At 41.6% G+C, this 24,460-nt stretch overlaps 1 protein-coding gene and 1 pseudogene across 1 annotated transcript in view; both read left to right on the forward strand.

The window, feature by feature from the left end:
• The window catches only part of PTH2R (parathyroid hormone 2 receptor), a 50,885-nt gene that overhangs the window by 23,419 nt on the left and 3,006 nt on the right, over positions 1–24,460 (forward strand). The window contains exons 5-11 of the mRNA XM_070423298.1: positions 5,362–5,459; positions 6,335–6,524; positions 8,196–8,349; positions 12,782–12,842; positions 13,993–14,059; positions 17,727–17,821; positions 23,276–23,414. Of these exons, the coding sequence (XP_070279399.1) occupies positions 5,362–5,459; positions 6,335–6,524; positions 8,196–8,349; positions 12,782–12,842; positions 13,993–14,059; positions 17,727–17,821; positions 23,276–23,414 (804 nt within the window). The remainder of the gene's footprint in view (positions 1–5,361; positions 5,460–6,334; positions 6,525–8,195; positions 8,350–12,781; positions 12,843–13,992; positions 14,060–17,726; positions 17,822–23,275; positions 23,415–24,460) is intronic.
• Positions 1,908–3,470, forward strand: LOC139015412 (F-box only protein 31 pseudogene; annotated as a pseudogene).

The raw sequence follows: 24,460 nt of genomic DNA on the forward strand, positions 1-24,460 counted from the left end.
AACAAAGATTACCTGGGTATGTAGGGATTACAGGCATGGAGAAGTAGGAGGCTGGGGTGGGACTCCATTGTTTGGGCAACAAAGTTGTTAATCTTTCCATGATAATAGGCTGTTCTTGAATGAGAATGGACCACATTCCAAGGCTAAGGCCCTGGTCCAAGACTGACTTCCAGGTCCCAGGAGCATACAACTCTTAGCCAGGTCAGAATGTCCTTTCTTGAACCAACGCAAGGCAATCATGGTTAACAGAGCACAATTAATATTTCCCACAACCATAACTAATCCCCCAATATTCTATTTTTTTTCTTCCTCTAACCATAGCAGCAGCCTCTGTCTCTCCTTTGATCTATTGACCTGCCTTTGACCTTCCTACACAGATTTCTTCCTAGGGCGGTGGTGTCCCTGGCTCTCTCAATCCTGGCAGAGAAAAGATGATTGGATCTCTTCACTAGCTGATCAAGCCCTCCTAGCGCCATACACCAGCTGCACTCACATTCCTAGGTTCTCCTTGACCCACCAGACACACATGTACCCTTGGAGATCGTCCCTCAAAACCCCATCAATACAGGATCCTAAAAGAAGAGTCTTTACACCCATTACCCGGTTACATACCAATAATAACATATGGCTATTCTTCAAAGGAGGGATTGGGAGATTTTAGTGTTTAAATGATCGAAGTCAGTGTCTGTGGCAGATGGAATTTACACCCCTCTATCAAATAAACCACCCTAAATGTCTATTCCTGACAAAAGGCAAATCAAATTCCTCCCAGGGCACTAAGAGGACCCTCCAAAGGTGAGAGTGTTTCTCTGGTAGGAATCCAGAAAAGTGGAGAGAAGGGATCTAGCTGCTCTCAACATGAGAATGGAAGCCTGTCTGAATGGGCAGGGCCAGTCTCAGCCCATAGGAAACTTATGTTCATAGTGGGCAGATCCTGTGAACTTTTTTTTTTGAGGGCATCCATTCACCCAAGGAATTAGCAAGGTTAGTCACTTGAAAGTGAAGAACTGAGGTCAACTGAAAGTGAAGAACTCGAGTCCATCCTTGCTCACATGTAGGAACCCATTCCTACCAGGGGCCTGAGAGATTTGGCAGAGGCTGGGTGAAGGCTGAGCATAGAAGAGATTTCCCTTATGGAGTTCAAGGTCAAGTCAACCTACAGTCAATAACTCTGCTCTAAACTATAATAAAATACCGCTCAACACTCAGTAGGATAGCTATAATATATTTTTGAAAAAAGCATTCATGAGAATGTTTAAAAATTGGACCCTTCGTACAATGCTGGTGGAAATGTAAGATAGCGAGGCCACGTTGGAAAACGTTTTTGGCAGTTCCTCAACATGCTAAGCATAGAGTTACCAGATGACCCAGAAGTTCCACTTCTAGGTACATACCCAAAAGAAATGGAATCGTGTTCACACAAAAAACTTGTACACACTCTTCATAGCGGCATTATTCAAAAGAGCCTCAAACTGGAAACAACCCAAATATTCATCAACTGATGAATGGGTAAACAAAATGTGGTATACCCATATACTAGAATATAGTATACATAAAACTTTAAAATGTTATACTAAGTGAAAGAAGCCAGTAACAAAAGACCAGATATGACTGCATTTATGTGAAATGTCCCCCCACCTCCCCATAGGCATATCTCTGGAGGCATATCCAGACAGAAAGCAGATTAGTGACTGCCCGGGGCTAGGGCGGGAGGATAGGGAGGGGGCACTAGGAAAGGGAAGTGACTGTTAATGGGTATGGGTTTCTTTTGGAAGTGTTGCTAATGTCCTACAATTGGCTCCTCTGAGGGGGCGTGGCTAGGCCCTGGCGGGCGTGACTCTCAGGGCGGGATGAGCCAGCTTAAAGCTCAGTGGCCCAGGCTGTGGTGGCTGTTACTCCTTGGAGGCATGGAGGAGTGCGCTTGCCTCTGCGTTGTGGGCTCTTCGCGGGGATGTCAGTATTGTCAGGAGTGCCAGGGCCCAGCTGAGAGGGCAGCAGCTGAAGGCAAGCAGTGTCGTCAGGAGTGCCAGGGCCCAGCTGAGATGGCAGCAGCCGACAGCAAACCAGGCCCGGCCCCGGAAGAAAAGCACATTGAGGCGGAAGAGGCAGTGGGGTGCTATGCGGGGAGTGGAGAAATCCCGAGTCCCATGCCGCCCCCGCGCTGCTCCCTGCAGGACCTGCCTATGGAGCTGCTGGTGGAGATCTTTGCCTTGCTCCCTGTCACCGATCTGCCCAGCCTGGCCCTGGCCTGCACCAAATTCCACCACATCCTGCACGTTGACAGCATCTGGAGACGGCGCTGCCGGGAGGAGTTCGGCGTTTGTGAAAACTTGCAGAACCTGGAGATGATCGGTATGTCTTATCGAGAAGTCTATGCGAAGCTACTCCACCCATACAGACACATTTTGGGATTGTGGCAGCTAGATCATGGCTATAGAACACTGCTGAATGTCGTGGTGGACGGCTTATGCATTACTGGTTGGACGTTCAGGCCTTGCCTTAACACCCAGGTGGATGGCCCAATACAATTTGAGCCCGTGTTCAGAATTCGCCTGACGAAGCGGAAATCAGCCAAGGTGGAGTGCATGGAAGGCCGCCAGAGCAGGCCCCACAGCTGCCACATGCAGATTTGGAAGGACAGGTTCACCACCCGGTGCAAGAAGACAAACCACCAAAAGGATTCACCAACGCGGCTTAGGGACGAATGGGGGCGGGTGCTGGTGCGGGAGGTCAGACAGCGGTATGACTGCCTGACCTACCGCCGCCTCTACCTCCCGCCGAGCCACCCGGACGACCTCATCAGGCCAGGCCTCTTCCAATGCAACACCTATGACAACAGCCTATCGATTGCCATGCTCAGCTTCCATGGGAAGTATGGCAGGCTCACGAAGGTCACCGGAGGCTGCAACCACAGATTAGACATCCACCTCATGCGCCGCATCCAGCTGCCAGATGGTGAGATCTTCCGGAACTTCAACGAGCTCTCCCGCGTGGTCCAGGAGATCGACAAGCAGGTGATCCGGGAGCGGCGGCAGCAGCAGCAGCAAGAAGACGGGACTGAGGAAAGCGGGGGCCATGGCTGGCAGAGCCCTGCCCAGCAAAGTGTCAGAGAGTCCTTGGCTGCAGCTTCAGAGGAGCAGCCTGTTCCGTTTGTTCTGCCTGTGGGCGTGCTCCCAATAGACCAGAACTACCCCCGAACTTGTAGGATGTGTTTCTATAGCGTGGACACTGTTACTTATACTCTTGCCTTAAATGGCTTTGCCCGCACCGGGCGCCACCCTGGAGTCTTCATCCTGTTCGATGAGAACCACTGCGGGTTCATCTGGCCTGAGGTGAATTCCTTCATCCTGTTCAGCAGAGTCCAGAACACCTTCCAGAATGTGGAGGCACCATCCCCGCGGGCCTTCCTGGAGATGCTCAAGAACATTCAGCCTGGACCCCCTGGGGGGAGCAGCTTGCATGCACTTTGAAGATTTTGAATTTATAACTTTTCATTAAAAATAAAAAGTTAAAAAGGAATGAATCATTGATTCATGAAATATCACTGGGTATCTAAACAGTATGTTGACAAAAAGAGTGTATTCTATATAATTCTAAGAACTCCATGAACAGTCAAAAAGTATGTGAAATACATGAATAGATAAGCAATTTATGATGCCAGAAATTGCAACAGGAGTAAGCTGGGGGTTGGTAGTGGGTGGTTTTTTGACTTGTAGGGTCACAGTGAACTTGGTTTGTCAAAACCCACATGCTTATAAAAGGGCTTGTACATTTTAGTTTATGTAAATTACAGCTCAATAAGAAAGTTAAAGAAAGCTAGAAATAATATTCCAAAAAATTACATATTCTTCTGTTTTTTAATCTTTTTTTTTTAAACTTTATGTTTTATTGAAATGTAATGGACATATAACACACTCTTTTCAGGTGCACAATGGAATGATGTGATATTTGTAGCTCTATTATTTTTTATCTTTAACCTGTTTTTTTTCTATTATTTTTTTAAAATTAAATCTTTATTGTTCAGATTATTACAGTTGTTCCTCTTTCCCCCCCCCCCATAGCTCCCCTCCACCCTGTTCCCACCCTACCCTCTGCCCTTCCCCCTCACTATCCTCATCCATAGATGTACGTATGATTTTTGTCCAGTCTCTTCCTGCACCCCCCACACTCCTTCCCCTCAACCCTGAGAATAGTCAGTCCACTCCCTTTCTATGCCCCTGATTCTATTATATTCACCAGTTTATTCTGCTCATCAGATTATTTATTCACTTGATTTTTAGATTCACTTGTTGATAGATGTGTATTTGTTGTTCATATTTGTATCTTTACCTTTTTCTTCTTCCTCTTTTTAAAGGATATCTTTCAGCATTTCATATAGTACTGGTCTGGTGGTGATGAACTCCTTTAGCTTTTTCTTACCTGTGAAGCTCTTTATCTGACCTTCAATTCTGAATGATAGCTTTGCTGGGTAAAGTAATCTTGGATGTAGGTTCTTGGTATTCATCACTTTGAATATTTCTTGTCACTCCCTTCTGGCCTGCAAAGTTTCTGTTGAGAAATCAGCTGACAGTCGTATGGGTACTCCCTTGTAGGTAACTGACTTTTTTTCCCTTGCTGCTTTTAAGATTCTCTCTTTGTCTTTTGCCCTTTTGGGGCAAGACTTGCTTCAGTGGGGCTTTGTTGCTCATTGAGTCTGCCCCCTGAGTGTGTCCCTATGGATCTGAAGAGTTGTAATCTGGATGGTCCCACTCTGACCACTGGGTACACTGGCTCTTGGATCTAAGGAGGTGCTAGTTTAGCTTCTGCCTGAGGCTACCCAGCAGGAGCCCAGCTGTGAAGCAATGCAAGCTGCTGTGGGGCCTTGGGCCTTCTTTTGGAAGTTCTGGGTTTCTCTGACCCAGCTGCAGTTTGTTAGGTAATTTTCAGATTGCAAAGGGCCAGGCCTTTCTTATGCAAAAGCCTCTGCGCACAGCTTGGGTGGGGTGGGGTCTCAGGGGATCAACAGGGCGGAACAAGCAGCTATGGCTGCTCCTCAGTCCTACCCTAAGAGGCCCCGCTTCTCAGTCTCCCAGTAATTGCTGCAAGTACCTCTGAGAGAAAGCCTCCCTCGAGTTCGGACCGATGCCAGACAGTCTAGTTTCTCCCATACGAGTCTGGGTCCCTAGAGACTCACCCGGAACTGGAGTTCAGAGCAGTCAGGAGCTTGAGACTCCCTCCTGATTGACAAAGACAACCGTGTCCTCAGTTGCCAGCCCTTTCCACGTGCACCTTCATACCTCTGCACTTTACTTCCGCACCTCCTCTGAGTCTCATTGTGCTTTTCTCAAACCTGCTTTTCTAATTAAATCTCTTCCTCTGCAGCAAGAATTCTTTGAACGCCTGTATGTCATGTACACTGTTGGATATTCCATCTCCTTTGGCTCCCTGGCTGTGGCTATTCTCATCATTGGCTACTTCAGGTGAGTGATTCCCATTCTCATTGTTATCCACCGAAGACACAGAGGTCTCACAGTTTGTGTCCCCCAGTATTTTTCCTAACACAAGTTTCTGAATTTAGCTTAGTGTTATTATATGACTTGACTCTGACAATTTTGTTTATGAGAAATTCAGGGTTTTGTTTAACAGCGGATTCTTTCTATATAATTACTTTATAGATAACTAGAGGCTCGATGCACGAAATTTGTCCAAGAATAGACCTTCCTTCCCCTGGCTGCTGGCACCAGCTTCCCTCTGGCACCTGGGACCCAGGCTTCCCTCCAGCTGCTGGCAGGCACCTGGGACCTGGGCTTCCCTCACAGCCCCAGCTTCATCCAGAAGGTTGCCTGGAAGGATGTCCTGTCTAATTAGCATATTATGCTTTTATTATTATAGATTATTATAGATGAGCTTGTTTCCTCTCCAACATGTGTAGCAAATAAAATTATGTAATGCTATCACAATCTTACATTTTCTTACAGAGAAGGTATTGAAAATGTGAAAGTTCCAGTTTTGATAATGTTTATCTCTGCTCAGTGATTCTCCATTAATCATTTATTACTTTAATATACAGTATAATAGAATGCTCTAGTATAACTTAGTATAATATTTAACACTGCAAAATCTGGATGAGCATGGTAGCAGATAAGGATAAATTTGAAATTAATTCCCAAAAAGTTACATTTTAGTTTTTGATCCCATTTGTTTCTATTGGAAATATATGAGAATGGGTTTCTGTCTTTGTTCATGTTTATTATATTTTCCGCTGTTTTGGGGAGGAGTTTGGGCTCACTTATGTATTTTCTTTGCCCTTTTCTGTTCTTATCCAAATTTATAGTTGATTATTTTCTCTCCATAGACGATTGCATTGCACTAGGAATTATATCCACCTGCACTTATTTGCATCTTTCATGCTGAGAGCTGCAAGCATTTTTGTCAAGGACAGAGTGGTCCATGCTCACATAGGGGTCAAGGAGCTGCAGTCCCTGATGATGCAGGATGACCTACAGAATTTCATAGATGCGCCGTCTATGGACAAATCACAATATGTAAGTGTTTTCACCATTTTCTCTCATTACTGACTTATATAACATTACACATAAGTAAAACACTCCAGTCCACTAAATATGTGTTATATTGTTTTGGCTTATCTTATCTGTGGACTTCCTGAAATAGATGACCAATTTGTATACTGATGCTTCCTATTCAATTCTGTCCTCAATTCTCATGCCTAATTATTCATTCAAGAGTGTTCCGAATGGAAAGTGCAAAAAGCACATGATCGGAATGGCATTTAATGTATGACCCATAGCAGCTGTCACCGTTTGCAAAAATAAAAAGCCCACTTGCAAACCCAGAAGCTTGGGATTTAAAAGCTCATGACATTCAGATCCTTTGTTGTAGACTCAAACAGACTTCCATGGTACTTGATTTTGCTGTTAAATGTCCTGGTGTTATTTATTAAATAGAACCACCCAATATTTCAGTTAATTAGATCCTTAAAGCAACATATCTGGAAATGAAGTGTAGTTAATTGGTGCAAATTCATACCCTATCTGTATCTGCTCTTTGCCTTGTAGCTTTGTATTCCATGCTGATTCTGATTCTAGACTGGCTTTGTGACTTGTTTTACACAATAGAAGAAAGTAGAAGTGATAGTGTGCCATGTGAGGGCAGACCTGTATGCGCAAGCCTAGCCAACCGAGATCAGCTGAGCCTGGCGCAGATCAGCAGAATCACCTAGATTCATAAGATGTTTTTAAATGTTCATTATTTTAAGTCATTAACTTTTGGGGCATAAAGAAAAGACCAGAAAATAAGTAAATTTATGGTAGAATAATAGATAATATATTCTTTTTTTAAAAATTTTTTTATTGCTTAAAGTATTACAAAGAGTATTACATATGTCTCCTTTTTTTTCCCCCGCCCTTGACAATCCCCTGGCCTCCCCTACCCCCCAGTGTCTTATGTCCATTGGTTATGCTTATATGAATGCATACAAGTCCTTCGGTTGATCTCTCCCACCCCCTACCCCCTGCCCCCCAACCCTCCCTGGTCTTCCCGCTGTAGTTTGACAGTCTGTTCGAGGCAGCTCTGCCAGATAATATATTCTTTATGCTTTTCTGTATTTTCCTAATTTTCTCTAATGATCATGGATATGGTTTTTTTGTTTGTTTGTTTGTTTGTTTTTTTTAAATGTAATCTGCTGCCCTAACCGGTTTGGCTCAGTGGATAGAGCATCGGCCTGTGGACTGAAAGGTCCCAGGTTCGATTCCGGTCAAGGGCATGTATCTTGGTTGCCAGCACATCCCCAGTAGGGGGTGTGCAGGAGGCAGCTGATGGATGTTTCTCTCTCATCGATGTTTCTAACTCTCTATCCCTTTCCCTTCCTCTCTGTAAAAAATCAATAAAATATATTAAAAAAAATAAAATTTAATCTGCTGATCATGGATATTTTTTTCTAAACAGGAAAAATTAAGGAAAAGTGATTTTTTTCTAAAGAAAATAGTTATTTTAAAAATAGAATCAAACCTATAATCTTAAAAATGCTATGTTAAAATAATTATTTCCTAGTCTCTTTCAAAACCCTTGGCCTTCCTATGTACAAGAGACATAGATTATAAAAAGAAAAATGAAGAATTGCTTTTCAATCATCTAATGTTGTCATTCAGTACAATTAGGAATTCTAATATGGTGCAATTCTGGTTTATTTGTGACAGATTGGGTGCAAGATTGCTGTTGTGATGTTTATTTACTTCTTGGCTACAAACTACTATTGGATCTTGGTGGAAGGTCTCTACCTGCATAGTCTAATCTTTGTGGCTTTCTTTTCCGACACCAAATACCTGTGGGGTTTCACCTTGATAGGCTGGGGTAAGGAAATTACTCTTTTTCTTTTAAATTGCATTATGGATTTTAGGACTTTCTGTCATGCCTATTATTAACATTCTTTCAGCGATTTCCCTAGAATAATCCCTCCTCATCTTATCTCTATCACTCCTTCTTTTTCTTTCATTGTTCATCAAGGAAAAGTATAAGAGCACGTCTGTAATCCTCCCAGTGGTAACAAACTTAGCATATGGCTAGTGCTCTGAGGCCACATTCTTGAGAAGATTTTTTGGTGGAAACATAAGAGAACCACATTGTTAGCCATACACATTTAGAACTGCTCTGTCCATAGCTTATTCAATGTCCTGAGTTAGCAATAGTTTCATCCTAAAATGTTGATTTTTGAATTTTAAGCTATAATGGCTCATCATTGACTTGTGTTTCTAGGTTGTGTGATGAAAATACCAGAAAGGAATTTACAAGGTTATCTTGACTGCATGTAACAATACAAATTACAAACTAATTATGTAGACAGACCATATCTTTTAGATGGAAATCATTCAAATTAACTTATGGGATCACTAATTTAAAAAAAAGATAGTCAGCTCACATTTCAAAACTGCCTCATTAGGATTAGAGGGATTATTGGACGAAGGACTAATGCTACATGCACGGCATGGAGAAAAGGATGTTGTTTGTTAAAATTAAAGAGAAATTAAAACTCATATGTGGTTAAAATTAAGTTTCACGATTAACAATTGCACATTGCAATTGCTATTTTAACATTTAAATTATGAAGTGCTCAGCATAGGAAAAAAATGAACTAGGTGGCTCAAGATCAAATTCGAAGGTTTTTTTCCCCCTTCCAAAATTAGAATATTTCTTGGCCCATTTTGCCTTAAAATTGTTTTAACATTAGAAAATGTGAGCCCTAACTGGTTTGGCTCAGTGGATAGAGCTTCGGCCTGTGGACTGAAGGGTCCCGGGTTCGATTCTGGTCAAAGGGCATGTACCTTGGTTGAGGGCACATCCCCAGTAGGGAGTGTGCAGGAGGCGGCTGATCGATGTTTCTCTCTCATTGATGTTTCTAACTCTCTATCCCTCTCCCTTCCTCTCTGTAAAAAATCAATAAAATATATTTAAAAAAAAAAAAGAAAATGTGAAGTGAAGAATATTGAATTTCCTTCTAGTTAATAACCTTTAAAAAAAACAAAGGGTCGCCTGGACAGTGTTGCTCAGTGGTTGAGTGTTGACCTATGAACCAGTAGGTCACAGTTCTATTCCTGGTCAGGGCACATGCCAAGGTTGTGGGCTTGATCCCCAGTGTGGGGTGTGCAGGAGGCAGCGAATGATCTCTATCTCTTCCTTCCTATCTCTCCCTCTCCCTTTCTCTCTGAAATCAATAAAAATATATTAAAAAAAAAGGAGACAAAGGGTCAACTTACTCTAACACTTCATTTATTATGAAATAATGATTGTTATGAATAAAGTTTTATTTCGGAAGGGAGCTTGTTGGCTTTAAGGCTCTCCCATCTCTTTAACTAGCAGTTACAGGAAAAAAACCAAAAAGATACATTGCATTTTTTAGGGTCCTTTGAAATTTTTTTGAACAGCTTTTGGTAGTTTGACTTCAAGTCAAATTATATCTGTGTACCAATATAATTACCAGATGTTGGCAAAAGTATTAATAAAAAATTTAACAATAAATGTAGATATTTGTCTGAATTATGTTTCTTTTTCCTTTTTGGATTTCTACAGCACTGGTCACACTTGTAATAAATTCTTTTTCCTCTATTTACTTATTGGTTTGATAGCTAACTTCCTCATCAACTCTTATTTAGGCTATATCAGTCAAGTCCATCCTTCCTTAGAGTCAGGACTTTGTCTCACTGAAATCCAGGAAACTAGTTAAGTCTTTCTATGAAAAAGAATTTTCAATGAGCTTCTATGTGAGTATGAGTTTCTTACCTTTTTTTTTTTTTTACAACTTTTATTAATCTGTCCACAAAATTTTTGGCGTAGGAATGATAACTACAGTAGATAAGCATTATTCCTTGAACTTGTTTTATCAAATGGTTTAAAGACATACATGACAGCAAGTAGGGTTTATATGAAAACTCACTTTGAAAAAGCTTTTTTATGTGAAATATATGTTCACTCAATTAACCATAACCTAAAAACACTAATAACCAATCTTTATAGCATTATTATTCTAGAGTTGGTCTATCTTCTGACTTCCTCTGTTTTGAACTGTATTTTTTAAACAAGTAAATGCTCTAGTTTAGGGCATATACAGTTAAAAGAACAGTAATATTATTTGAAGAATCTCTCTCTACTGCTCATAGTTACTATTTATTGAAGTAAATAGCTATTTGATTAGCAGACTATTTTCCCTCATCTCAACACTGAGAATCTAATTTTAAAACATTTTTATTTCTTATGCATTGTTCCAAATTCCTATGAGGAAAATAATGATAAAAAACATTGCAGCTGCCTTGCCAGGATCATTTGCTAGAATAATTCACAGTGAATCCAGCTTCCTACTTTCTTTCAATGAGGTAATTTGTTGGCTTCACTAGAGAAGAGAGTTTGCTTGGATTCCTTTGTTATTCATTTGGAACCAATCATTATAGCTTTCAGCTCTCCTCAGCTGGGTGTGGAGTTACATTACTTACATTGATTTTGCTGATTTTTAACAATCAGTAGGAAGGGAAGGAAGTGACAGTCTAAAGAGGAGCAGATGCCACATCTGACCTTTAGTAAATTGAAGACAAATATTTAAAACTAGAGGCCCGATGCATGAAATTTGTGCGGGGGGAGGGGGGGGGCGGGGGGGGGGCGGGGGGAGAGTGTCCCTCAGCCTAACCCGCACCCTCTCCAATCTGGGACCCCTCTGGGGATGTCTGACTGCTGGTCGGACATCCCTCTCACAATCTGGGACTGCTGGCTCCCAATCACTAGCCTGCCTGCTTGACTGCCTGATTGCCCCTAACCACTTCTGCCTGCCAGTCTGATTGTCCCCCTAACCACTCCCCTGCCAGCCTGATTGACCCCCAACTGCCCTCTCCTGCCGGCCTGGTCACCCCCAACTGCCCTCCCCTGCCGGCCTGGTTGCCCCCAACTGCCCTCCCCTGCTGACCTGGTCGTCCCCAACTTCCCTCCCCTGCTGGCCTGATCACCCACAATGGCCCTCCTCTGCCGGCCATCTTGTGGCAGCCATCTTGTGACCACATGGGGGTGGCCATCTTGTGTGATGGTGTGATGGTCAATTTGGATATTACCCCTTTATTATATAGAATGACTGTTTTTACACATCATTATTACAAAACAAGGTATATAGAAGAGTACGGGCAAATACTGATGATGACTATGTTTCTTTTCTTCTAGCCAACCTCATTCTTCATTTTTCCCACCTCTGCCTCAGTTTCCTCATAAATGTGGCACTTTATTCTTGGTTCCATTTTGTTCTTTCAATCACTCATTTAAAAAATATAGCTAGTTATATACTTAAAAGGTGTTAGTCTTGTTTCTTTATCCTTATTGAATGTAATTTACCTCTATATCAGCAGCCATTCTTTTTTTTCTTTTAAATATATTTTATTGATTTTTTTACAGAGAGGAAGGGAGAGGGATAGAGAGTTAGGAGCATCGATGAGAGAGAAACATTGATCAGCTGCCTCCTGCACACTCCCCACTGGGGATGTGCCCACAACCAAGGTACATGCCCTTGACCGGAATCGAACCCAGGACCCTTGAGTCCGCAGGCTGACGCTCTATCCACTGAGCCAAACCAGTTAGGGCAGCAGCCATTCTTAATTATCAACTGTCAAGATGAAATGTCAGAATGTACATCTTATCATGAAAAAGCACCTTTTCTGGTTATACTGTGTAGACATGTTCTCATTGCCAAGCTTGTATGTAGAATATTTTCATGTTCTGAAAGTAATCAGGAGAAGGCACTGCATTTCCAGTTTTATTATTTCTGTGTGAAGTGACTTCAATCTAGTAAACATTATTTGATCATCCATTTGGCAGTAAATACAATTGAAATACGGAGATATGTGTAGAGATACCACACATAAGAAGCATGCAGTGTAACCCTTTATGTTATTTTTTGTTTGTTTGCCTGTTCTGATAATATGTGTTATTTTCAAAATGCACCAACCACTGCTTGCTTCTGGCCTCAGGAACTTCAGTCCACTCCCAGTGGAGCTTGACCTTACATCTCTCATATGAAAATTGGGCCAACCTTCAGCCTCAGACTTTTGGGACCAAGTAACATCCCTGTATTGGCTCACTTCTCAAATGGACAACATGAAAATTAGAACTTATCTTGTTCACATAATAACATTTTCCATGTCTGTTTTTCCTCTCTCCACTTTAATAGCATATTTTTATGTGTGGTGAATATAAGAAAAAAAATCTCTTCATCTTAAAAAAGCAACAACTTGGTCTCTGAATTCCTTTCTGATTGCAGGGTTCCCCGCAGTATTTGTTGCAGGCTGGGCTGTGGCACGAGCAACCGTGGCTGATGCAAGGTGAGTGAAAAAGAAGAGGTAAATGTAGAAAAGCATTCAGGTGCCTGCTGTCTGTTCTCATGGTCAAACTTATTGCTATTGATGGAATTGTGTCTCCCCAAAATTTATTTGTTGTGACTGTATATGGAGATGGGGTCGAAAGGATGTAATTCAGGCTGATTGAGGTCATAAGGGTGGGGCTCTGAGATGATAGGATTGGTGCCCTTATAAGAAGAGGCATCAGAGAGCGTCCTGCCTCTCTGTGTGCATACAGAGTATATGTCTTGTGGGCACAGCAACAGGACAGCAAGAGAGGCCTCCATAGAAACAGACCCTGCTGACACCTGGATCTGGGACTTCCAGCCTTTAGACTGGGAGGAAATAAATGTCTGTTGTTAAAGCCACCCAGTGTGTAAGATGTAATGGCAGCTCGAGCTGACTCCTGCACTTCTATTATATGAAAAGGCGATTAAATGACACTCCTTATAGAATTTTAGAACTGAAAAAGCCTCCCTTTGTATGTTCAATAGAGTTTAGAGTATCTTCTAAAACGAAGCCTGTTTAGTTTTTCTCCAGATGGCCAAGATGCAGAGAATTTCAAAGTTCTGGCTTTGAAAGGACAGATCAGGACACTAATCAATTATATTTCACTGAACATAGCTAAAATTTTCATTTCTATGGACAAAAAGTATTTGCATTCAGTTTTTTTATTACATTCCTGTCAATGAGAATCATGTGCATTATTGTAGGTTTTCTACTGCATTCCTAGGGATAAGAATGATTTTCATTATTACCAGTGTTCTACAAGTTGTGAAGTTATAAAATTGAATTGCTTGTAAAATAAAAGTACCAGTTCCAATAATAATAAAAATAAAGTACCAGATGCACCACGTTTAGAAGACTAATTTTTTTGTGGCTCTGGAAACGTGGTTTTGACTCTTGTTACTATAAAAATAATTCATCAATATTTATAACACTCTATAGCTAATGGTATGGAAACCAGGACACATTACACTTTTTCCCCCACTGGTTTGGGTGTTTTATGAGATTTGTTTTCTTGTTGTCTTAAATGCTCGGGACTGGAGTTCTTTGTAAAACTTAAAATACTACTTAATTCTCACTGCCTGTTTGTTTGCCAATTTGTTCACGAAAGCTTTTTTTCCTGTCTCAGGTGCTGGGAACTTAGTGCTGGAGACATAAAGTGGATTTATCAAGCTCCTATCTTAGCAGCTATCGGGGTAAGTTCAAAAGCCTGGATAGATTAAAAAAGAAAAAAAGAAAAGGATGCAGAATTAAGCTGCTGCTAAAACCCGGAGAAAGTTTGTCACAGTTCTAGGAAGATTAAGGAAACGGTCACAGTACAGCGGTCGCTGTTGGGAGAATCTGGGCTGGGGCTCAGACCCTTATTCGTGGCTGACACTGAGAAAGTTATCTGCTGAGATTTCTAACTTGCAAAGTGAAACAGGAAGGTGGTGATAGAGGTTCTAAAAGATTCGCCATTAGTGAAGAACAAGTACAAGATGGTACCCTCAAGAATTCTGGGAGGGGACAGGTAGAAAGGGCCATTTGCATCTTCTTGAAGTATAATTATGACAGTTCTAATGCAAGGATTCTTAAGGTTTTTCCAATATTACAAAGTCCATTTAATCTCAAAGAGCACTTCTGCTCACCGAGCGTTACCTTTCTGTTGCATTGTTATAGGTCAGGGTTATCACAGTTTCCTTTGGTTCCTATTGTAGAACTAGCCTGTAACGGGGGAGACAAGCCCAGGACCCCATCTCAGCACTCTGACGGCGGTGCTCCTCCCTCGGAGCTGCTCTTGTCCCGAAGCCAGGAAGGATGATGCTGATGCTAAAGAACACTGCAGTGTGCTTACCGCTGCTGGCCACAGCTTTGCTGTACTAATTTTTCTAATCCTCCCCCTCACTCCAAATGAGGAAACTGCCCAAGGTCATGAGCTAGTAAGTGGTGGAGCTGGGATTCTGACTTCAGGGTCACTGTCTCTACCCAGTGAGCTCCTGTACTTATAATACGATCTAAATCCCTGAGACGCTAGGAAGGACTATCCTGTCCCTCATGCCTGCACCCCTCTGCAGCGGTGCCTCAGGGACCCTGTCTTCCGCTCAGTTCCTTGAACTTGTCCACTCTGTCCATTTCATTGTACACTGTACCCCTGCAAGGCTGAGATGCGCTTCCTTCTCTGCTCCTTACTTTATTTATGTATTTTTAATATTTTTATTGATTTCAGAGAGGAAGGGAGAGGGAGAGATAGAAACATCAATGATGAGAGAGAATCACTGATCAGCTGCTTCCTGCACGCCCCACACCGGGGATTAAGCCCACAACCCAGGCATGTGGCCTGACTGGGAATTGAACCGTGACCTCCTGGTTCAGAGATGGACGTTCAGCCACTGAGCCACCTAGCATAACCTGCAGACCGTAATGGGGTTTTCCCTTCTCAAGATCATCACAGTGTATAATGCTTGTGGTTGGTTGTGGAATGCCCATCACATTGCAAGGTTAAGTGAACAAAAACCCTATTTTTTCTAAACTGTATTCCTAGTGCCTAGCAAGTTTCCTGGCAAATAGTGGTCACTCAGTAAATACTTGTTGAAAAAATAAAACAGGCATACAAGTTAGATATCCTGGGGAACGTAAGAGGGAAGGCGGGAGATAATAGCAGAAAGCAAGTATAATTGCAGAAATTCTGAGTCCATTTCATGCAACCTTTTCATTTTCCTAGAGAAGGAAACGGAAGCCCAGATATTGGTCACCTGGCTAGTGTGACAAAACAAAGACTATAATACATATATAGGATATTTTTCCATTGATCTTTTAGAGAGAGTGGAAGAGAGAGGAAAAGACAGAAAAACATCAGTGTGAAAGAAACACATTGATTGGTTGCCTCCTGCACACCCGGACCAGGGGCTGGGCCTGGGAGGAGCCTGCAACCAAGGTATGTGCCCTTGACTGGAATTGAACCCGGGATCCATTGGTCTGCAGGCTGATGCTCTACCCACTGAGCCAAACCGGCTAGGGCTATAACATATATTATTGACCATGTTCTTTTCACTTGCATTCCAAAACATGTCAAGATTGTTTCTTGTCCAATACATTCTATGTAAATAAATAAACAAATATTGTTTATTGAATTTATGGGAAATTATCTTTCCATCTTTATAGCAAAATTATAGTGTTTTTATATATTAATTTTAGGATCAATGGTTTGTTTTTCAGTGTTACATACTTGTAGCATGGTTTTATGTAAATATATAGCCTCCATATATGCCAGGGATTTTAAATGTAAGTTGGATCCCTCACTTGCCGGAAGCCGGTCCATCCTTGCTGCTTGACACAGTCGCTGCAGGAAAGAAACATCTGCACAACATATGTTTCAAGGGACCTGGCATATATAGCATATTGTTCTTAATATGTTTGCTCTCCTTAGTGCCATGTGTTTTAACCAAGGTCACCTCTCTGAGAAAGGTTGTTTCCCCAGGTGGGGATTTTTCCCTGAGGTTAGGGAGGAGATACAACCCCTTAATTAAGTGCCAGGTGGGTAGTTAAGCTACATAATCTTTACTCCCTGGAATGGAGATAAGAAACGCCCTAACCTTTGTAATAGAAATTGACAGGATTAAAATCGGCTGGTATAAATACGGATGTAACAAGACAATAAACATCAGATCCTCATCAGATCCTCATCAGTTCCTAACCAGTTCCTAACCAGAACTCCGACCAGAACTTTGGCTGGAGATCCTGGCTAGAGGTCCTGACTAGGCTGCTGATCAACTGAAGGCTGTCTTCGTGTCATTCCTTCTTCGCCGACTCCGTCCACACCTTTGGGGACCCCTGGACCCACTGGGATTGGACCCCAGCACTCACTTAATTCTGGCTTTGGAAATTATAATAGCATAGATTCTATTAATTGGATTCTTGTATATCTGAGAGTAAAATCTGATAAAATGTGGTCAGAATTTCTGAGCAATATATGAAGCAAAATGAATTTAAGAGAATCAAGGAGTTTGTAAAGGATGAGTATTTATAGGTTCTAATGGGAATAAATTCTAATAATTGAATTTTAGAGATAATCACAGACTTTAGTACAGATATGGAAGGAACCACTTGATTTGGGAATCCTAGAATCTAAACTTGTAGCACTGTTGTTTTCTGTGTTTTGCTCACATTATGTTAAAATTATGTTAATGCGAATTAGCGTCATTAGGAAACATTAATTTTTTTATTCTGAAAATAAATCTCTCAAATATAACTTAATTATTCACCTGCAACATCTTGATGTTGATTTGAGGATGATTTTAAAATTCTTTTATATAACATCAAAACCTGAGAGGAATCTTTGCTAATTGACAACAGAACACAGAGCTCTGTTTTGGTCCTGGGCCTTCCAGGGCATCATTCGAGGGAGCAAGATGTTTTGCCTGAAGAGCAGGGGGAGCAGCAGGCAGGGCAGCATGCTCTCGAAGTGGTCATGGTGAAATTGACAGATGTGGTGAATCCTGACCAAGCAGGGCACTGCCCCCTGAGGACCTGCATCTACACTGGTGTCAGCCTAGAGAGACTGAAACAACGGAATAGAAATGCAATCACAGAAACTGATCAGACTTGCTCCTGAGTACTTAGAAGATGGCCTTGAAGATGCCAGTCATAAGGGGTAGAGAAAGGTTTTGGGACTTGCAGAAATATGAGATCTTGAATTCATCAGTTAAGGAAAAGAGAAAGAGGAACTCTGTCTTAATTGTTTCCTGCATCCCCTGCTAGTCGGCTCTATCCTTTCATCCATCGTAATTTTCAGTCCTTGAACACAAAGAAGTTCAATTTATATAATTTTATAAACAGCTTGAAGACAAACGTAATAATTCTTTGTAATCTTACCTTCTCTTTCAGCTGAATTTTATTTTGTTTCTGAATACGGTTAGAGTTCTGGCTACCAAAATCTGGGAGACCAATGCAGTTGGGCATGACACAAGAAAGCAATACAGGTAATTCCGGGACAGGCATCCATCAGAAGAAATATTTTGGTACAATTTAGTATAAAGAAAAGATAACAATTGATCTGAAATGTCTCTAAAGATAAATTTGTGAATGTGTATTTTTGTTTGGTTCAATTTGTGGCTTATCTGAAAAAAATATATAAATAATCTAAAACTTGCCCAATATGCTTAAATTCAGAGTACATATATTTTTTGCCGAAGCGAGCCCCTCCCGAAAATCTCTTGTTGATGATCTTGGCAGACAATTTTTATTTGCATTCTTTTGTTTTGTTTGTTTTGTTTTTGTAGCCAAAAAAGTAAGGATTTATTAAGGAGATGGCTCCATGCCCAGAGTCACAGGTAGCTCATGCTCAGAGACTTGGCTCTTATTTCATTCTTAAAATAGTATATCATAACTGAAAAAAAGAAAAAGAGGATTGCTATATTATTTTTAGTCTTTCTATCAAATTTGCACCTACCATATATAAATTTTTAACTTTCATATGGACTGTTTGAGCATGTCCATTATTCCATCTTTCATGAAGAAATGGGCAAATTGAGTGTTTATGATCATTATCAAACTATGTTAAGGGTGTGTCCATTTCTCCCAATGATAGAACAATGGAAACTATAAGTAGCCTTTCATTCTTTTTCAGAAAGCGAAACAGTGCAGTGGTGTTGGGAAGCTGCTTATTTCTCTAGTTCTGAATAAAAGCGACTTATTTCTGTAGTTCTGAATGATGTGAACTTGTGTTTTTAGTGAAAAGCTGCCTAAGAGATTTGAGCAATTCTGGAGAGGACAAAGGGTGGATTATCTTAAAAACAGGGCAAACAATATTTTGAGTTTATTCATTATTTCTCAGAATAATTGAAGAGAAAAATTTATCAAGGACTGAAATAATCTACTATTAAGAATGCAGAATTGATTTAAAGTAATCTGGTACCCAGAAATTTCTTAAGTTTGAAGTCATTAATTAGAACATGGTCTAGACTAAGAGTTGTCAGGGAAAGTATTTTTCAGCCAAAATATGTTACTCATTGACGAAACATTTATTTTTAGTAATGTTCAAAGTTGAGCTACAGGTAAAAATGTAGTGGGAAATGACTTTCTTTTTTGGAGAGAAAAACGTGGGAACCTACTTGGCATGGATTTGGGAATTCAATGCAGTATTCAGTTTCTGAGGCCTTAGCCAGCCGTGGGCAAACTACGGCCCGCGGGCCGGATTCGGCCCGTTTGAAATGAATAAAACTAAAAAAAAAAAAAAAAAAAAAGACCGTACCCTTTTATGTAATGATGTTTATTTTGAGTTTATATTAGTTCACACAAACACTCGATCCATGCTTTTGTTCCAGTCCTCCGGTCCAGTTTAAGAACCCATTGTGGCCCTCGAGTCAAAAAGTTTGCCCACCCCTGCCTTCGACTATCAGGTTTAAATAGCTTCTCACTTTTAAACAGAGAGTCTGAGGAAAATGTAATCTGTGTCTGTCCCAGTGATATTCCTCCCAGGAGGCTTAATTGAGTCTTCGTGTTTATACCCATTCATTTTTGTGCCTTTAAACTTATAGCTCTTTTGGTTATTATTTTTGTCAAACAAATGTTCAAATATGTGTGTTAATATTTATTTATTTTAAAATAAAGCAATGAAAAAATATACTTCCAAATCATGGTGTCTAAACCAGCTTTTAAACATTTTTAAACATATTTCAGAGCTGAGAGAGTCTCCAGGTGAGCTTGCAAACACAAGGAAAGACTTCTGAAAAGTACATGATATCACTTTGTTGTTACAGTGGCTTAAAATTGAAAGGAGTTAATATATTAATACAATCAGCTTTAAAAAACTTTTTACTTTGAGATAATTGTGGAATTACATGCAGTTATAAAAATAATGCAGAGATCTCATATATCCTTTACTCAGTTTCCCCTGAAGGTGACATCTTGCATAACAGCAATTTACAATAACTTATTTTACAACAAGATTGAAGAAAATCAATCAGATTTAACAACAGAGCTAATACATTTTTTCTTTTTTAAATTATAACTCAATTCTTTTGCAAAGTAAGCAAAGATTACCAGGACTGGAAGACCAGGAGAGATAAGAAAAATGCAAGATTTAGTGGAAAGGAATATTTGAATGTTTTGGCTAATTTGACTTTTCATGCAATATTACACAAAAATCATACTTAATATTTGTTATTTTTGGAATACATTTAACCAGTATTTGTTACATAGCATGATAGTAAAGAGGACAGATTTTAAGGCTGAATCTACTACTAATTGTGTAACTTTGGGTGAATACATTCCTTTTTTGAGCTTCTATCTTCACCTGAACAAGGGATCATAAAAGCTCTCTCATATGTTTTTTTTTTCTTTCTTTGTTTTGTTAATCCTCACCTGAGGATATTTTTCCATTGATCTTTTAGAGAGAGTAGAAGAGAGAGGGAAAGACAGAGAGAAACATCGATGTGAGAGAAACACATAGATTGGCTGCATCCTGACCGGGGCCCGGGCCCTATGCAACCTTTGGTCTGCAGGCTGACGCTTTAGCCACTGAGCAAAACCGGCTAGGGCTCTCATACGGCTTTTATCAGGAGAGAGGGAGAGAGAGTTATATGTGTAGAAAAGAAGGAAAGATTAATTCAAGGCCAAGAAGGGTTGAAAAGGAAGAAATAGTTTTGTTTTGTTTTTTTAAGCTAAGTTGACTCTGAACACATTGTGGACGGATCACGAGAATTCTCATGTTTTCTGTTATTACACAGTGTTTTACAAAGTATCATATTTTAAAAAAGATATTAGCTTGTAAGAACTTGTAATAAATAACTTCAAAATGCAATGGGCATTTAATTTCAAAGCATGCCTTTTACATTTATGTAAAATGTTTTTTGTACTCGTTCAATAGAAACTGATCTGGCCCCTGGGTAAAGCTAGCAATAAAACTACTGGTCCGCAACGTGTTAAAAGACAAGTAGAGATTTTTCATCCGGGGAGAGATCAGCTCGGGAGAGATATTGTAAGAATTGGGTATTTGTTTTCTACATAGGACACCGAATCCAACAAACCATTACACTTTTTTGCTTTGCCCGGGGACCCAGAGTCACCACCATGTTTCCTGCAAGCCAGAGGCCACTTTCAGTTTTTCATCTGTGAGTCACCTCATTGGACAACTGTGCCTTTTCAGAGAGCTGGGCTGCAAAGATGTACAGTGTGCATCGCTGACCAGATGGACCTGAAACAAAGCAGTGCCCAGGACTGCTGAGTGATTTGATGTCTGGAAAAGTCCATCTTTATAAGTGAACTAGAGGCCCCTGCCTTCCCCTGGCTGCCTGCTGCCGCTGCTGGCTGGGGCCTCCCTCCCTCTCCCTGGCTGGCCCCGTCCCCTGGTCAGACTCCCGGACGAACTCCCGGTCTCGGGGACAATTTGCATACTATGCTTTTATTATATAGGATAGACAGATGGATGGCCCATGTATGTACTGGCCTAGGATACATCGCTGCTCTAACTTGTTCACTGTTTTTGAAGGATAAATTTTAAGAGGATGTAATCATAACCCTTATATAAGTGAATACATTTCAAAGATTTTATTTAACTTATTAATGAAGGAAATGGTAAGATAGCACATATGTTTTAAGGAGAATAATGACTGCTGAAATGAATTTACAAATGGATGCAAATTAGCAAAACTTGTGCACATCCGTAGGGCTATCATTAGTGGCATTCCACTGGACACAATTTGCATTTCTATGGGTAGCAATTATTTGAACTGCTATGATAGGGAGATTTCTAAGATAGCCCCCAAGACTCTTGCCTCCCTGGGTTTACATGCCCTGTATAATCCCCACTCTCATGCTCTTCCTTGAGTGTGGGCAAGCCCTGTGATTGGATGGTTTCTCCCTTGACTAGATTACATTGTATGGCAAAGGTGATGGGTCCTGTGATTAGGACACTTTATATGACACTCCATCCTGGCATCCTGGAGAGAGATTCTCTCACTGGCTTTGAGGAAGCAATCTGACATGTTGTGAGGACCTATGGCTAGGACCTGAGGACGCCCTGAGGGAAGTCTGTAGGAACGGAGTAACCCCGCCAGCAATCCTACAGCTGCAAGGAACTGAGCTCTGCTAGCAATCTGAATGAACTAGGGCCAGGGGTGGGCAAACTTTTTGACTCGAGGGCCACAATGGGTTCTTAAACTGGACCGGAGGGCCGGAACAAAAGCATGGATGGAGTGTTTGTGTGAACTAATATAAATTCAAAGTAAACATCATTACATAAAAGGGTCTTTTTTTTTTTTTTAGTTTTATTCATTTCAAACGGGCCGAACTAGGGAGAGAACCCTGAGGTCCAGATGGGAATGCAGTCCTGGCTGACACCTTACCTCCAACTTTGTCAGACCCTGAGCAGAGGACCCAACTCCGTTGTGCCTGGCCGGTGGCACAGAGAAACTGAGAGATAATAAAGGGTTTAAGCTACTAAATTTATGGTAATTTGTTCCACAGCAGTAGAAAATGAATTTCAATCCTGTCTTTTTTCTACAAATTGACTTTTATCTCTGGAGAGATGTAGATGAGCCTGGTCATAGGAAAGAGAGAAAACCCAGACGGCCGAGCTAGCAGGATAGCCACTAAATTTAGTCTTTGACAACGTTTTCTTCCTCTGCATCGAGCCAAACTGTTCCTAAACTTTTTCATTTGTGATCATTTCAGAGTGGGCTGCTCCTCTTTATTTTTTTTGTTTGAACCTAGGCTTTGGCTCTTAGGCATACACAGGAGGAACAAAGTTAGCGTGGCTGGAAAATAGTTTCCAGGGGGATTTACCCATTCGCGTGAAAGGAGGAAACACAGTTTTCCTTTCAGATTGATTTTAGACCAGACTCTCAAGGTTCTGCAAATGTAGAGCCTGAGGTTCCCCTTTATCTGATTAGACCACATTACCATGCCATGGAGGTGTTCAGTGTCTCCTGCCCGGATATGCAGTGATGGAAAGGGTGTTCTTGCTAGTCAGGATTCAGGAGGAGGACGAGCGCATCCCAAGGAGCCCCTGAACGTTGAAAGGATTAGTTAGGTCAGAGAAACCCATGGTCTTACCAGGAATGCCACCTGGAATAAAATGGACTTAACCGCAGAATTTCCAAAGCGAGTGGACTGTAGGTGACTCAGGTATGAGATACGAGGATGTGGAGAAGACATTTCAACTGGTTTATGAAGATAGTGTCCTTTAAGCAAGAAGAATGAGATTAGAGAGATTTAGGGGATAGTAATCATGGGGGGTGAGAACAAACTATCTGATTTAGTATAAAGGTGACAGATCGAGGAGGGAGGGGGAAAGCTAGCAGAAGCCGTGGGCTCCAAAGAGATGGGAAAAGTCAGCCCCTGTGAGCTCTGTAGCTTGATATTTTCCCAGCGAGCCGTCTCCACGGAAAGGCACTCTAAATTGAACAATCCAAAGGCTTTGCACTCTCTTTCAGGAAACTCGCCAAATCCACGCTGGTCCTGGTGCTGGTGTTCGGGGTGCATTACATCGTGTTCGTGTGCCTGCCCCACTCCTTCTCGGGGCTCGGGTGGGAGATCCGGATGCACTGTGAGCTCTTCCTCAACTCCTTTCAGGTAGAGTGCCTTCCGGCAGCTTGGTTCTGGTATTTTGCTCCCCCCACCCCCACCCCTCACAACCTCTTTCTCGGGCCCTTCTCTGGCTTTCTGGCCCCTGTCTCCCGAGGGCCATGAGAGGGCGCTATTCTCTGGCACTTGTGCTTTTCCATCCTGCAGAGGTCAGGGTACCCTGGGACCACAGGAGGAGCCGTCCTTCACAGACGGGCCTGGGTGACCAGTGTAGAAAGGGTGTGGTTGTAAACTGTGAACCTCCTACAGAATGGGGATCTCCGCATGTGTAGGGACAATGAATGAACGCACAAGAAGGAGAAAGAGGGAAGAGGGAAAAAGGAAGACAAGAAAGAGAAAGAGGTGACTTCGCACATTTTATCTTTCTTGTTTGAAAATAATACCATCATCTGTCACATGGATTACTGCAGACACCTCCTGACCCTTCCTCCTGCGTGTGCACTTGCTGCCACCGCCTGCTGCCGTCAGTCTTGTCTCCTTAGTCTGAAGAACCTTAAAAATGAATTGAGCCCTAGCCGGCTTGGCTCAGTGGATAGAGCGTCAACCTGCGGACCGATGAGTCCCAGGTTCGATTCCAGCAAAGGGCACATGCCTGGGTTGCAGGCTCGATCCCCAGTAGGGGGTGTGCAGGAGGCAGCCGATCAATGATTCTCTCTCATCATTGATGTTTCTATCTCTCTCTCCTTCTCCCTTCCTCTCTGAAATCAATAAAGAAATATATTTTTAAAAAATTAATAAAAAATAAATTGATCATGTCGCTTATCTGACGGGAGTATCCAGAGGCTTCCTATTGCACTCAGAATAAAATCCAAATGCCATTTCCTGGTGTGCACAGCCCTACGGGGCAGGGTTCCTCAAGCCCATTCCAGCCCCAGGGGTTTGTACTTGCTGTCCCCTTTGCCTGGAATGTTCTTCCCCTTACTATTCATAAGGCCTGGCTTCTTCTTGTCACTCCAAGCAGCTTCAATGTCACCTCCTCAGAGAGGAGTTCCTTGTCTGATTCATCTTCATTCTTCTCTGTCAACACCACTTAT

This window comes from Myotis yumanensis, unplaced genomic scaffold, assembly GCF_028538775.1.
Source record: "Myotis yumanensis isolate MYYU_CA2020_CCGP unplaced genomic scaffold, mMyoYum1.0.hap1 SCAF_8, whole genome shotgun sequence".
NCBI classification, from domain to species: Eukaryota; Metazoa; Chordata; class Mammalia; order Chiroptera; family Vespertilionidae; genus Myotis; species Myotis yumanensis.